Source organism: Nanorana parkeri, unplaced genomic scaffold, assembly GCF_000935625.1.
Source record: "Nanorana parkeri isolate BGI_ZX_2015 unplaced genomic scaffold, ASM93562v1 scaffold977, whole genome shotgun sequence".
Taxonomy (NCBI): Eukaryota; Metazoa; Chordata; class Amphibia; order Anura; family Dicroglossidae; genus Nanorana; species Nanorana parkeri.
The window spans coordinates 442,044-455,948 of NW_017307245.1; the positions used below are offsets into that span (position 1 = coordinate 442,044).

The window sequence follows — 13,905 nt, forward strand, 5'->3', positions numbered from 1 at the left end:
TATTCCTGTGAGACTCATCACAATCCAATCCACTGCTGCTGACTTGTGTGTGTTCCCAGCACTCTCATCTCTGCAACCAATTCCCAGTGTGAGCTCTCAGGGTGATCCATTATGCAATCATACTCTGTGTGAAGTCCGCATTCTTCTTATTTCTGTGCGCACACTCTTCATTATCATCCCTGCAAAGTTCCAACCTGCTGCTGCAGCCCTGTGTGTGCAATCTGCATTATCAGCTCCACATTCTCCTACTGATAGGATTTTTGCTTGTGACCGTCTATAATAATATCTCCGTCATTTAATACTGAGAGACTGTTGCATCATATCTGTATGAAGTAATACACAGGGGCCGAACTACTGCAGGTGCGGCCGCACCGGGGCCTGAGGCTGGGGGGGGCCCAGTGGGGTCCGGTCCTGGGCACCCCCGCAGCTTGTTAGAACACCGAGGCCCCGCACTGCCGACGGGCTTCTCGGTAAGGGGGTGGGTCCTGTGACTCACCTCCCCTCACGGCTGCGTCCATAGTAACAGGCAGCGGGAGGGGAGGGGTGGTGAGTCACAGGAGACGTGTGTGTATCTATTTATCAATTTAATTTTTTTTTCCACCTAACTTTATTGCTATCACACAGAAGAAAACAATCCCCTGTGTGATAGCAATTGGAGGTGACAGGTTCTCTTTATTGACCCTGTCACCTCCAATACAGGAGTTCTAGCACAGCGCTGTGCAAGAACTCCTGTGACAGCTGAGAGAGGAAGAGCACAGCACAGCACAGCACAGCTCTCCCCTCTCACTGTCTACAGTCTACACGGAGCGGCAGGGTTAAAAGTAACCCTGCCGCTCAATGCAGTGAGGAGACGGACTCGGCGGGGGAGATCGGAGGACGGAACCAAAGGAGAGAGGTAAGTGCAGGGGGGAGGGGAGGAGGCTGCAGACTGTTTACATGTGATCTCGGCATCATCGCTGAGTTCACATGTAAACGAACAATCGGCTGCCTCACTCTACATTTAGTCCTGCTTGTGCATAGCAGGACTAAATGTAGAGAGGGCAACTTAACACCCTGCGCCCGGAACTTCCCCACAAGGACACCGCTGCCGGCGGGGGGGGGAGGCTTGTGTACTGCCATTTCATGTAATTAGACAAGTGGATTATAATGGGGAATGTTACACTGTAATGTTCCCTATTATGATCTATTTGTCTGATTAAATTATTACAAACAGAGCCTCTGTTCTATCAAAGTTTGAGACTACGTTAGAATGTGTGACCAGTGACGTGGTCACACATTTAAACGTAATCTCGCCCAGTTTTTCGGAGGTGGAATAGGTGAAGCATTCCAACGCTTTCTCCGCTGTTCCAGGGCAGATCGGCATCGCAAAGTCGGATAGAAGTGACATTTCAGGACCGATCAGCTGTTCCAAGGCAGAACAGTTCTCCTGCACATGCGATTTGCGATGCCGATCTGCCCTGGAACAACTGGAAAAGCGTTGGAATGCTTCACCTATTGGCGGTCACACATTCTAACGTAGTCACAACCTTTGATAGAACACCGCCATCAGGGGGGTATGGCCGGTACCCATGTGAGCGGCCTGGGGAGCCTCTTACATGGGTATCAACTGTACCAGGGCGGCATGGCAGAGGTGACAGGGGAGGCAGTGGAGGAGGCCAGACCCCAGCAGCAGCAGGTAAGAAGAGTTGGGAGGAGGTACAGGGAAAGGGACCCCGACGACCAGGCCAGCCCACATGGGACCCTGCAGAGCCCACCATAGAGAGTCTCAGGTGGGCTATGCAGGATCTATGGCGTGCTCTGCAGGGTCTCAGGTAAGTCCAGCACGCTACTGCAACATTAGAGACCGCTGGGGATGGGGGGGGCGGGAGGGACCAGTGTGATCGGGGGGCCCAAGATAAAATCATGCACCAAGGCCCTTTGGTTATTAGGGCCGCCACTGGTAACACAGGCCATTGAGAGACTTTGCATTATACCTGTGGTGCAGTGGTGTGGGCCCGCACCCAGTTGACACCATTGGAGGGGTGACACCAAAAATGACAGTCATTTTGGTGTCACCCCCTCTGAAAAGTCAGGAACTCGGTCATGTTAATGCATTTTGGAAACCCTGCAGAATACTTTTTCCTCTTTTTTCCTGGAGAGACACTTTAAGCAGTGCGCGCTATGTCCTTCCTACATAAACAATAAGAGTAAATGAAAGTGGGAGTGACCTTTCAGCTACAGTCTGAGCCATGACTGGGATACGCTATATACCTTCCACTCCAGTCCTAAACACTCAGCCACCCTCAGCCTGGCACAGGCTAATACAACGTGGCACTTTCTGGAGTCGGCTTCTGTTACATTCCTGCAAATAACTGAAGGCGAATCCAGCATGTCAGATAAAATGTATAAGAAAAGCAACAACATATCCCCCAGTGATGCGGAGCTGTGGCCGGCTTTATCATGGCCAGCACCCAATCCTGTTTAATCGTTTCCTGCGGTTTTGGCAAATGACCCACTTGAACAGATAATCCTGTTTTCCAGTCAACCTTTAAGGAAACCAAACTGTTGGCGGATATGTTCCTCTACCTTTCAGAGTGCCCCGGGGGCTCTGAAGTCTAGAGCTCTCTGAGGGCCTTCAACAAAGGACTTATGTCCACTTCAAGCAAGTTTTGCATTCCCATACAAGACTACTGCAGTGCAAAACACACTTGAAGCAGTTTAAAAGCAAGTCAGAAGGCAATCAACAGCAAGTAAAAATGCAGAGGTCAATAAATTCTGGGCGTTCTCAGAATTTTCTCAAACTGGTGCTATCAACACAAACCCAAAGCTTGTTGACATTGGCCCCCAGTTTGGAGGCAGTGGCTTCGCTTCTTGAAGCTGTGGCTGGCTTCACCCCCAAACTGTTAAGTGCGAGAAGGGGGTGAGAAGCGGCTCCAACAGATATGTGTTTTGACTTTCCAGTATGCCCCGGGAGCTCTCTAAGGGCCTTCAATGATGGACTTATGTCCACTTCAAGCAAGATTTGCATTGCCGTACCAGACTACAGGAGTGCAAAACCCACTTGAAGCAGGTCAAAAACAAGTCAGAAAAAGGTCAACTGCAAGTTAAATGCAGAGGACCGCAAATACTGAATGATCTCAAAAGTGTCTCAAGCTGATGCCATTGACACAAGCCCAAAGCCCAGTGACATTGGTCCTAATATGGAAAGAGGGGCCTCGCTTCTTCAAGCTGTGGTTGGCTTCATCCCTAACTGTGTTAAGTGTGGAGGAAGGGGGTGGGGTTCCCACCAATATGTTCCCCAACCCTCCAGAGAGTCAACGAACTTATGTTCCCTTCAAGCAAGTTTTGCATTCCCCTACAAGACTACTGAAGTCATAGTACTACTAGAGAAGTAATAGACTACTCAGAGCTTTCACTATTACTACCCCGGAACAAGCCTTATATCATTGCATCCAACAGCTTGGGTCTCATTATACCAATGGATGGAACGTAATTGTGTGTAATGGTTCCTAGGCAGTTGCCTTAATCCATGCAATCAAAGTGTTGCCTGAGGTATACTTAAAGGAGAACTATGAGGTGAGTGAAAATCACTCATCCTCATAGTTCTAGCCGACCTGTGACAATGAAACTGTCACAGGTCGGCTCAATAGATCGTAAAGTGAGCGAACACATACCGGCGTTCTCTCACTTCTCGGTCATGTCCCTGCAGAGAGCAGTAACTGTCAGTCACGGCTCCCCGGAGGGATTCCCCCCTCCCCTCTCCGATCCTCCAGCGCTGACTGGAGGAACGGACGGGCAGGTGGCGGGCACAGCTGGCTCTGCCTCTTGATAGGCAGAGCCAGCTGTCAATCACGCAGCTGGGTGGATCTCAACAGCATTGTCGGGATCCGTCCCGGCTGCGGCGGTCTCAGTATATCGCGAGCTGTAGCTTGCGATATACTGAGCTTTGGGTCACAGGAGGATGCTAGTATATGTCCTCCCGTGATCCTAAGGAGAACTATGAGGAAAAACACTTACCCCATAGTTTTTTTTTTTTATTTCCCGCTGCAGGCCCAAAACTACTCAACGCATACTATAAAGCCTGTTCACCCCAATGGATGCATGTTATGTTGCGTGTTGTGCAAATTTGCATCACAGTGTTGACTTTTTTTTAAAAACTTTATTTAAAGTTGACAAACACTTCATTCAACTCTATATACAATGGCAAATTGTGGTAAGCTGCTGTGTATTGCATTGCATAAAATGCATACGTGCTGCTTATCTATGCACTCCCACTCGTCTGTACGTTGTGAACAGGGCACATGGAAAACAATTGTTCTCTATATAGGGGTTATTCACAGAAGGGTGAAGGGTCTGGAGAAAGCAGGAGAAGTGAACAATCTAGGACAATATAGCTGAACTGGAAAGCAGGCCCGGATTCCCCACAAGGCCACCGAGGCCCAGCCTCGGGGCGGCAGGGAGCAGAGGGGCGGCAGCGATGTGGAACCTCCGACGCCCAGAACATACAGTTCCGGGCGCCGGGCAGCAAGTTATTTTCTACATTTAGCCCTGCTTTGGGAAGGCAGGGCTAAATGTAGTGTAAAGCCGCTTGTTCGTTCCGTCCCGTGCTAGAACTCCTGTCCTGGAGGTGACAGGGTCAATAAAGAGAACCTGTCACCTCCAATTGCTATCACAGAGGGGTTTTTAGCTCCTGTGTGATAGCAATAAAGTTAAGTGGAAACATTTTTTAATTAAACAAATATAAATAAACAAATTAGTACAAAATAATAAGAAATAATAATTTAAAAAAATTAAAAGGTGATTAAAAAAGTAAAAAATAATAAACCCTAGATCTGGGGGCAGCAACCTTAAACACTCAAAGAGCCATTTGGACCCGTTTCCCATAGACAAGAAAGCACCGGGAGCCACAAAACCCCTTTGACATCTAAATTGAAGATAACACGGCATATATCGTTTATTACCTTTATGCTATGTATAGCATGTATATAGGTATATGTGGGCTTGGTAACGCACTGGACTCTGGGCTTAGTAACGCACTGGACTCTGGGCTTAGTAACGCACTGGACTCTGGGCTTAGTAACGCACTGGACTCTGGGCTTACCTGAGACACCACAGAGCGCACCTGAGAGTGACCCTGCAGAGCACACCATAGATCCTGCACAGCCCATCTGAGACTCTCTATGGTGGGCTCTGCAGGGCCTCAGGTGGACTGGTCGCCGGGGTCCCTTTTCCTGTACCTTCTCCCAACTCCTCTTACCTGCTGCTGCTGTGGCCAGGCCTCCTCCACCCCCTCTCCTGTCACCTCTGCCATGCCGCCCCTGGTACAGCTGATACTCATGTAAGAGGCCCCCCAGGCTGCCCAGACCCCTCACATGGGTACCGGCCGTACACAACGCCTGTTACTAGGGACGCAGCCGGGAGAGGAGGTGAGTCACAGGACCCGCCCCCTTGTTGAGAAGTCCGTCGGCAGTGCGGGGCCCTGCACTGCCGCATATTTCACTAGGGGGTGGCCCAGGACCAGACCTCACTGGGCCCCCCCCACAGCCTCAGGCCCCGGCGGTAGTTCCGCCCCTGGACAGGGAGCCGCAGAGGGATGAAAGAGCCACATGCGGCTCCGGAGGCGCAGGTTGCTGACCCCTGCTCTAGATTGTTCACTTCTCCAACCTCTTCACCCTTCTGTGAATAACCCCTATGTGTCTTTGCATTGACCAATGCAGATCCACACAACTCAATGCACCCGGTGTGAATGAGCCACCAGTGTTTATTAACCCTTACTGTATCTTCCAAATGTAAACTGCTCTTCACCATGCAGGTAAATGCACAACTCCCTTCCCTCTCCGCGCACATCAACCTTTCCTGCTGGTTTGGTCCTGACAGTTCCTGTTTGTTATGCTCAGGTGACACTATTCTAGCCCTGGGGAAGTCTCCAAGGAATAGTCGGGGGAATCTTTCTCGACTGTAACTTACTTGAGAAGTAAAAATGAAACATTCAACGACCTTCCGAAAAAAAAAGAAATGAAATTGAAAAAAAAATAATTCTCTTGTGTGACGTTAACTCCTCAGACCCAAAATAGCCTCAGTACTGCGTCATGGCAATACAAGGCCGTGACTCAGGTCCCTAAGTAGAGTCTGACATAGACACATACGGATCCCGCCGGGTGGCATAGTTCACCTTAACCTAAAAAACAAGCACACAGCAAATCCGTCTGAAAGCGGAAAGTATCTGCAAGTCTCACTTCCATCACAACTTCCATCATAAAAAACTAATAACAATTATGGGATAGACAAAGGAAACCTATAAAGCTGTATACAATGGAATGGATGGAAGAGTAGACAATGACTGGAAAGCCTCTATCCCCTAATATCTAATATAGGTTTATTTCTTGCCGGGACTCTCATCCTTTTAAATCAATCATCTTAAAGACTTAGCTCCGGGTTTAATATAGAGAATGAAACAACACAGCGGAATCGGGGTCTCCGTCAGAACAGTCATATGTGCGCGGTAGAAATGTGAGTTTCATTTCGTTCCAAATTTAAATTTATACATTTATACATACATTTATACATTCGGATGCATCCAAATTTCCCAATTTTTTATTTTTTTGTCTGAATTTCACCCAAATTTCCAAATATCCAATTCTAATGACCAGTACGGACAAAAAGGACCAGTACTGAATAAGATGACCGGCATGGACTAAGGGGACCAGTACGGACTAAGGGGACCAGTACGGACTAAGGGGACCAGTACGGACTAAGGGGACCAGTAAGGACTAAGGGGACCAGTACTGACTAAGGGGACCAGTACTGACTAAGAGGACCAGTACTGACTAAGAGGACCAGTACGGACTAAAGGGACCAGCATGGACTAAAGGGACCAGCATGGACTAAGGGGACCAGTACGGACTAAGGGGACCAGTACGGACTAAGGGGACCAGTACGCACTAGGAGGACCAGTACAGACTAGGAGGACCAGTACGGACTAGGAGGACCAGTACAGACTAAGGGGACCAGTACAGACTAAGGGGACCAGTACGGACTAAGAGGACCAGCACGGACTAAGAGGACCAGCACGGACTAAGGGGACCAGTACGGACTAAGGGGACCAGTACTGACTAGGAGGACCAGTACTGACTAAGAGGACCAGTACTGACTAAAAGGACCAGTACTGACTAAGAGGACCAGTACGGACTAAGAGGACCAGTACGGACTAAGGGGACCAGTACGGACTAAGGGGACCAGTACGGACTAAGGGGACCAGTACTGACTAAGAGGACCAGTACTGACTAAAAGGAAAATATCCGAATAAAAGGACCAGTACTGACTAAAAGGACCAGTACGGACTAAGAGGACCAGTACGGACTAAGGGGACCAGTACGGACTAAGGGGACCAGTACGGACTAAGGGGACCAGTACGCACTAGGAGGACCAGTACAGACTAGGAGGACCAGTACGGACTAGGAGGACCAGTACAGACTAAGGGGACCAGTACAGACTAAGGGGACCAGTACGGACTAAGAGGACCAGCACGGACTAAGAGGACCAGCACGGACTAAGGGGACCAGTACGGACTAAGGGGACCAGTACTGACTAGGAGGACCAGTACTGACTAAGAGGACCAGTACTGACTAAAAGGACCAGTACGGACTAAGGGGACCAGTACGGACTAAGGGGACCGGTACGGACTAAGGGGACCGGTACGGACTAAGGGGACCGGTACGGACAAAGATGACCGGTACGGACTAAGATGACCGGTATGGACTAAGATGACCGGTATGGACTAAGATGACCAGAACTGACTAAGATGACCAGAACTGACTAAGATGACCAGTACTGACTAAGATGACCAGTACGGACTAAGATGACCAGTACTGACTAAGATGACCGGTACTGACTAAGATGACCGGTACGGACTAAGATGACCGGTACGGACTAAGATGACCGGTACGGACTAAGATGACCAGTACGGACTAAGATGACCAGTACGGACTAAGATGACCAGTACGGACTAAGATGACCAGTACAGACTAAGAGGACCAGTACAGACTAAGGCCCCGTTCACACTGAGCGATTTATCGCGCGGTAATGCGGATATTTACCGCGCGATATCGCTCTCCAATACATCTCAATGGGGCTCTGTCTGTCGCTGTCGCGGGTCGTGCGTCGCTACAGCAGGACCCTTTTTGGAGCGGATTTTGCCGCGATCTTAGTCTTTTCAATGCAAGCATTTGCGCGATATCGCGCGATAAACTGCGCAATATCGCGCAAAATGCAAACGACAAAACGCGCGATTTGCGAATCGCTCAGTGTGAATGGGGCCTAAGAGGACCAGTACAGAAAAAGATGACCACTACGGACTAAGATTACCATTAGTCCGTATTGGTCATCTAATAGATCGGAATTTCAAATAACAAACTAAATAGAATTTAAGATCAAAATCTAAAAAAAAAAATTGAATCGATCCGAAAATAATTTGTTGAGCCTTTGAGTCTAGTATTTGGATACAGCAGATCATGCAAAGAAAGGAAACTACGAACATAAAATTCAATGTTACGCTGAAGCACGGACATGTCACTGATCATGAGAATTGAGGTTTGAGTTAAAGCTGAACTCTGAGATAAGCAAAAATTTCCCCTGTCTGTTTTTGTTGACATTTGGTGAATTGCCATGACATTCATTTGAGCGGGCTGCCTTATCACAATGCATGTTAACGCAACGCACCGGGATGCCAAGGTCTGAATGAGCTTTTATGGTTTCTCAACACAGATCTGTTTGCGGTCGTTGCCAAAACAAGAAGTTTGTAACCAAAGGAAAGAAGGATGCACCATTGTGAGAAGTGGCCATGGAGGCGGACACCCTACCCAGTGCTAATCCCTAAACCATGTGGGACAAGGTGCCACCAAGCTTAGCACCAACCTGGCCATCTGTCTTATGATTTGATTTAGGAGGGCAGAATCTTGGCTGCATCTTCTTACAAAGTGGATCTACTTAACCAAGTCGGATTCCAGGCTAAAAAAAAATGTACATAACATTTACATAACATTTCAGTTAAACATAAAAATATAAGAAGCTAAACTGCTTTTAAGTGAAGGGTATTGTGGCACTCTGGGGATATCTATCGCTTACATATACAGATATGAGGGGTTCATCGTATTGTTTCATTTTATTGTGTTTTGGCCTATGTGATTAGAAGTAAAATAAACGATATATCTGATTTTTCTAAAGATTATGCCCCTGGTCATGTGACAGTGCTCAGACCTAGCCATAGGCTGCTAGGTGGTGTCACGGTTCCATCTTCTTCCTAGGTGGTGGCAGAGGACATTTGAGCACCACGCAATCCAAGAGTACTGTGAGCTCAATTGGCATGATGATGTGTCCCCAGGGGGCAAGTCCATGATGGCTTGAACTCAAAAGAGTGCAAAAAGAACAAAACCAAGTCTGGCCTGGCAGTGAGGAAAGTGAATTGAATTTTGGAGTGCATTACTAGAGGGATAACTATATAGATCTTTAGTTATCACTAGCGGGATCACCAGCTGCAGGAATGAAGCCATAATTATCTTATGACTTACAGTATATATAGCTTTAGTTATCATTAGAGGGATCCCCAGCAGGAGGAAGGAGCTCCTGATTCATCTATATAGATCTTTATGATCACTAGAGGGGTCCCCAGCAGGAGGAAGGAGGTCATGATTCCCCTATATAGATCGTTATGATCACTAAAGGGATCCCCAGCAGGAGGAAGGAGCTCCTGCTTCCTCTATATAGATCTTTAGTTATCAGTAGTGGGATCACCAGCAGGAGGAAGGAGGTCCTGATTCTTCTACATAGATCGTTATTATCACTAGAGGGATCTCCAGCAGGAGGAAGAAGGAAGAAGGTCCTGATTCCTCTATATACATATTTAGTTATCACTAGGGGGATCCCCAGCAGGAGGAAGGAGGTACTGATTCCTCTATATAGATCTTTAGTTATCACTAGAGGGATCTCCAGCAGGAGGAAGAAGGAAGAAGGTCCTGATTCCTCTATATAGATCTTTAGTTATCACTAGAGGGATCTCCAGCAGGAGGAAGAAGGAAGAAGGTCCTGATTCCTCTATATAGATCTTTAGTTATCACTAGAGGGATCTCCAGCAGGAGGAAGAAGGAAGAAGGTCCTGATTCCTCTATATAGATCTTTAGTTATCACTAGAGGGATCTCCAGCAGGAGGAAGAAGGAAGAAGGTCCTGATTCCTCTATATAGATCTTTAGTTATCACTAGAGGGATCTCCAGCAGGAGGAAGAAGGAAGAAGGTCCTGATTCCTCTATATAGATCTTTAGTTATCACTAGAGGGATCTCCAGCAGGAGGAAGAAGGAAGAAGGTCCTGATTCCTCTATATAGATCTTTAGTTATCACTAGAGGGATCTCCAGCAGGAGGAAGAAGGAAGAAGGTCCTGATTCCTCTATATAGATCTTTAGTTATCACTAGAGGGATCTCCAGCAGGAGGAAGAAGGAAGAAGGTCCTGATTCCTCTATATAGATCTTTAGTTATCACTAGAGGGATCTCCAGCAGGAGGAAGAAGGAAGAAGGTCCTGATTCCTCTATATAGATCTTTAGTTATCACTAGAGGGATCTCCAGCAGGAGGAAGAAGGAAGAAGGTCCTGATTCCTCTATATAGATCTTTAGTTATCACTAGAGGGATCTCCAGCAGGAGGAAGAAGGAAGAAGGTCCTGATTCCTCTATATAGATCTTTAGTTATCACTAGAGGGATCTCCAGCAGGAGGAAGAAGGAAGAAGGTCCTGATTCCTCTATATAGATCTTTAGTTATCACTAGAGGGATCTCCAGCAGGAGGAAGAAGGAAGAAGGTCCTGATTCCTCTATATAGATCTTTAGTTATCACTAGAGGGATCTCCAGCAGGAGGAAGAAGGAAGAAGGTCCTGATTCCTCTATATAGATCTTTAGTTATCACTAGAGGGATCTCCAGCAGGAGGAAGAAGGAAGAAGGTCCTGATTCCTCTATATAGATCTTTAGTTATCACTAGAGGGATCTCCAGCAGGAGGAAGAAGGAAGAAGGTCCTGATTCCTCTATATAGATCTTTAGTTATCACTAGAGGGATCTCCAGCAGGAGGAAGAAGGAAGAAGGTCCTGATTCCTCTATATAGATCTTTAGTTATCACTAGAGGGATCTCCAGCAGGAGGAAGAAGGAAGAAGGTCCTGATTCCTCTATATAGATCTTTAGTTATCACTAGAGGGATCTCCAGCAGGAGGAAGAAGGAAGAAGGTCCTGATTCCTCTATATAGATCTTTAGTTATCACTAGAGGGATCTCCAGCAGGAGGAAGAAGGAAGAAGGTCCTGATTCCTCTATATAGATCTTTAGTTATCACTAGAGGGATCTCCAGCAGGAGGAAGAAGGAAGAAGGTCCTGATTCCTCTATATAGATCTTTAGTTATCACTAGAGGGATCTCCAGCAGGAGGAAGAAGGAAGAAGGTCCTGATTCCTCTATATAGATCTTTAGTTATCACTAGAGGGATCCCAGCAGGAGGAAGGAGGTCCTGATTCCACTATATAGGTATTTAGTTATCACTAGAGGGGTCCCCAGCAGGAGGAAGGAGGTCATGATTCCCCTATATAGATCGTTATGATCACTAAAGGGATCCCCAGCAGGAGGAAGGAGCTCCTGCTTCCTCTATATAGATCTTTAGTTATCAGTAGTGGGATCACCAGCAGGAGGAAGGAGGTCCTGATTCCTCTATATAGATCTTTAGTTATCACTAGAGGGGTCCCAAGCAGGAGGAAGGAGGTCCTGATTCCTCTATATAGATCTTTAGTTATCACTAGAGGGATCCCCAGCAGGAGGAAGAAGGTCATGATTCCTCTATATAGATCTTTAGTTATCACTAGAGGGATCCCCAGCAGGAGGAACAAGGTCCTGATTCCTCTATATAGATCTTTATTTAGACCGCATTCAGAATTCTGAATCTGGAGATCTCACTTACAAAATGATAATGAGAAGATAGAGCTCTAGAGCTGGGCAACAAAAATAATGAGAGGTCTGAGGGATAAAATATATTATGAGAGACTGCAGGAACTTAATATGTACAGTCTGGAGGAAAGAAGGGAAAGGTGGAACATGAATGAAACCTTTTAATCCAGGAAGGATGTGAATAAGGATCCGGAGAGCAGATTTTCAATGTAAAGCTCAAGATCAAGAACATGGGGATAGGACCTCCAACTAGCAGGAGGAAAACTAACCCTAGAAAGTATCATTTTAGTGAAAGAGTAGTTGTTGGTTGGAACAGACTTAAAGCAGAGATAGGAAATCAGTGAATATTAAGCATGCTGGAGGTCAAACAGATCTTCAATCAGACACAACGTAAACATAAATACATATAAAGAAAAGGGGACAGACTTGATGGACCACTTGTTTTTTTTCTGCTGTCATTCTTCTATGTCCTATGGTGTCATCCACCTGGCTGTGCTTTATGACAGGGCTTTATAAATCTCAGAACTGGATGGATAGAAATACAAATCCTTTGACAGGTGAAACATCTCCCATGTATGCATTTCATCTATATTCAGCTGTATGCCTGGAGTTCAGTTTGAATTATATTATATTATATTGGTCCCAATAATTGTCACTGATTAGGAATTACCTTACCTTGCTGGCTTCATCTTCAAAGACAGACTGGTGGACGTTGCAGGCGAAGAGCGAGTTGGGAAGATCGTTGAAGTCTGTGATGCCCTGAAAATCTTCTGCAGTGAGGTACCTGGACAAATCCAAGCTTCTATGGATGGGGCAGAGTACCAGAAGATCTCCACCCCCGACCACACAGGTGAAATAACTTGTGTCCCTCATCCCGGTGAAATACAGGTCTTCCCTCATCCCTAAACAAGGAACAGAATGGATACATGTAAATGCTGTGACATTGAAAGAGAATGAAGCTGTATTTGAATATATACTACCATGCAATCAGGCCGCTTATGTTCTCTTTCAGAAGTGCATGTGACATGGTGACAACACAGGGACAGAGTCACTCTATAATAGGAAGTGTCTGGACACGGCAGGATCTTCAGGAATAATTTAAAGAAAGCTTAAAAAATATTGAAATTGCCTTTTTTAAAGGGATTTATTGTGCTCAGAGCTAAAAATGAAAATCTGATGCTTACAGAGCTCAATAACCCAAACTGAAATACATACATAATAAGCTAAAGCACTGACTCCGCCCCTTCCCCATCCTATGGACAGTTCCATATAATTAAGGTTCCTGAAACATGCAGTAAGAATCAGTGTATTCTTATGGCTGAGATCACTCTATGTTACTTTCCAATGACCCCTGCACTCTACGTTATTTCCCACTGACCCGTGCACTCTGTGCTACTTACTCTTGACCCCTGCACTCTATGTTGCTTTCCACTTACCCCTGCACTCTACATTATTTACCACTGACCCGTGCACTCTTTTACTTTCCACTGACCCCTGCACTCTGTTACTTTCCACTGACCCCTGCACTCTATCCTATTTACCACAGATGCATGCACTCTGTGCTACTTACTCCTGACCCCTGCACTGCAGGTTAAATACTACTGACCTCTGAACTCTGCATTACCTGACTCTTGAATTCTGGATTAATATGACTAACCTCATATTAAGGACAAACACACACAGGAATTGACACGGATGGAATGAAGCGAGTGAGAGGCAACAAACCATTGGACTCTACTTAGGAGACCTTTGGATTTGAATTAAAGGTGAGGGTATTTTGGGCACTGTTTAACAAAATGGACTTGTAGTTATCAAATTGGCACACCTTGCAGTGGAATAGGAATATAACAAAGGGGAGGATTAGAGAGGAGATACACTGTAATCTAAGAGCATTGGATGGGATCTATATATATGGCACAATAAGTATATAATATATGAGGAGGAATGATAACG

The 13,905-nt window shown here is 46.4% G+C and overlaps 1 protein-coding gene across 1 annotated transcript in view; it reads right to left on the bottom strand.

Annotated features, from left to right (window-relative positions):
- LOC108795526 (calcipressin-2-like) overlaps window positions 1-13,905 on the bottom strand; it is a 95,558-nt gene that overhangs the window by 61,726 nt on the left and 19,927 nt on the right. The window contains exon 2 of the mRNA XM_018566806.1: window positions 12,628-12,854. Coding sequence (XP_018422308.1) covers window positions 12,628-12,852 — 225 coding nt within the window. The 5' untranslated portion in view covers window positions 12,853-12,854. The remainder of the gene's footprint in view (window positions 1-12,627; window positions 12,855-13,905) is intronic.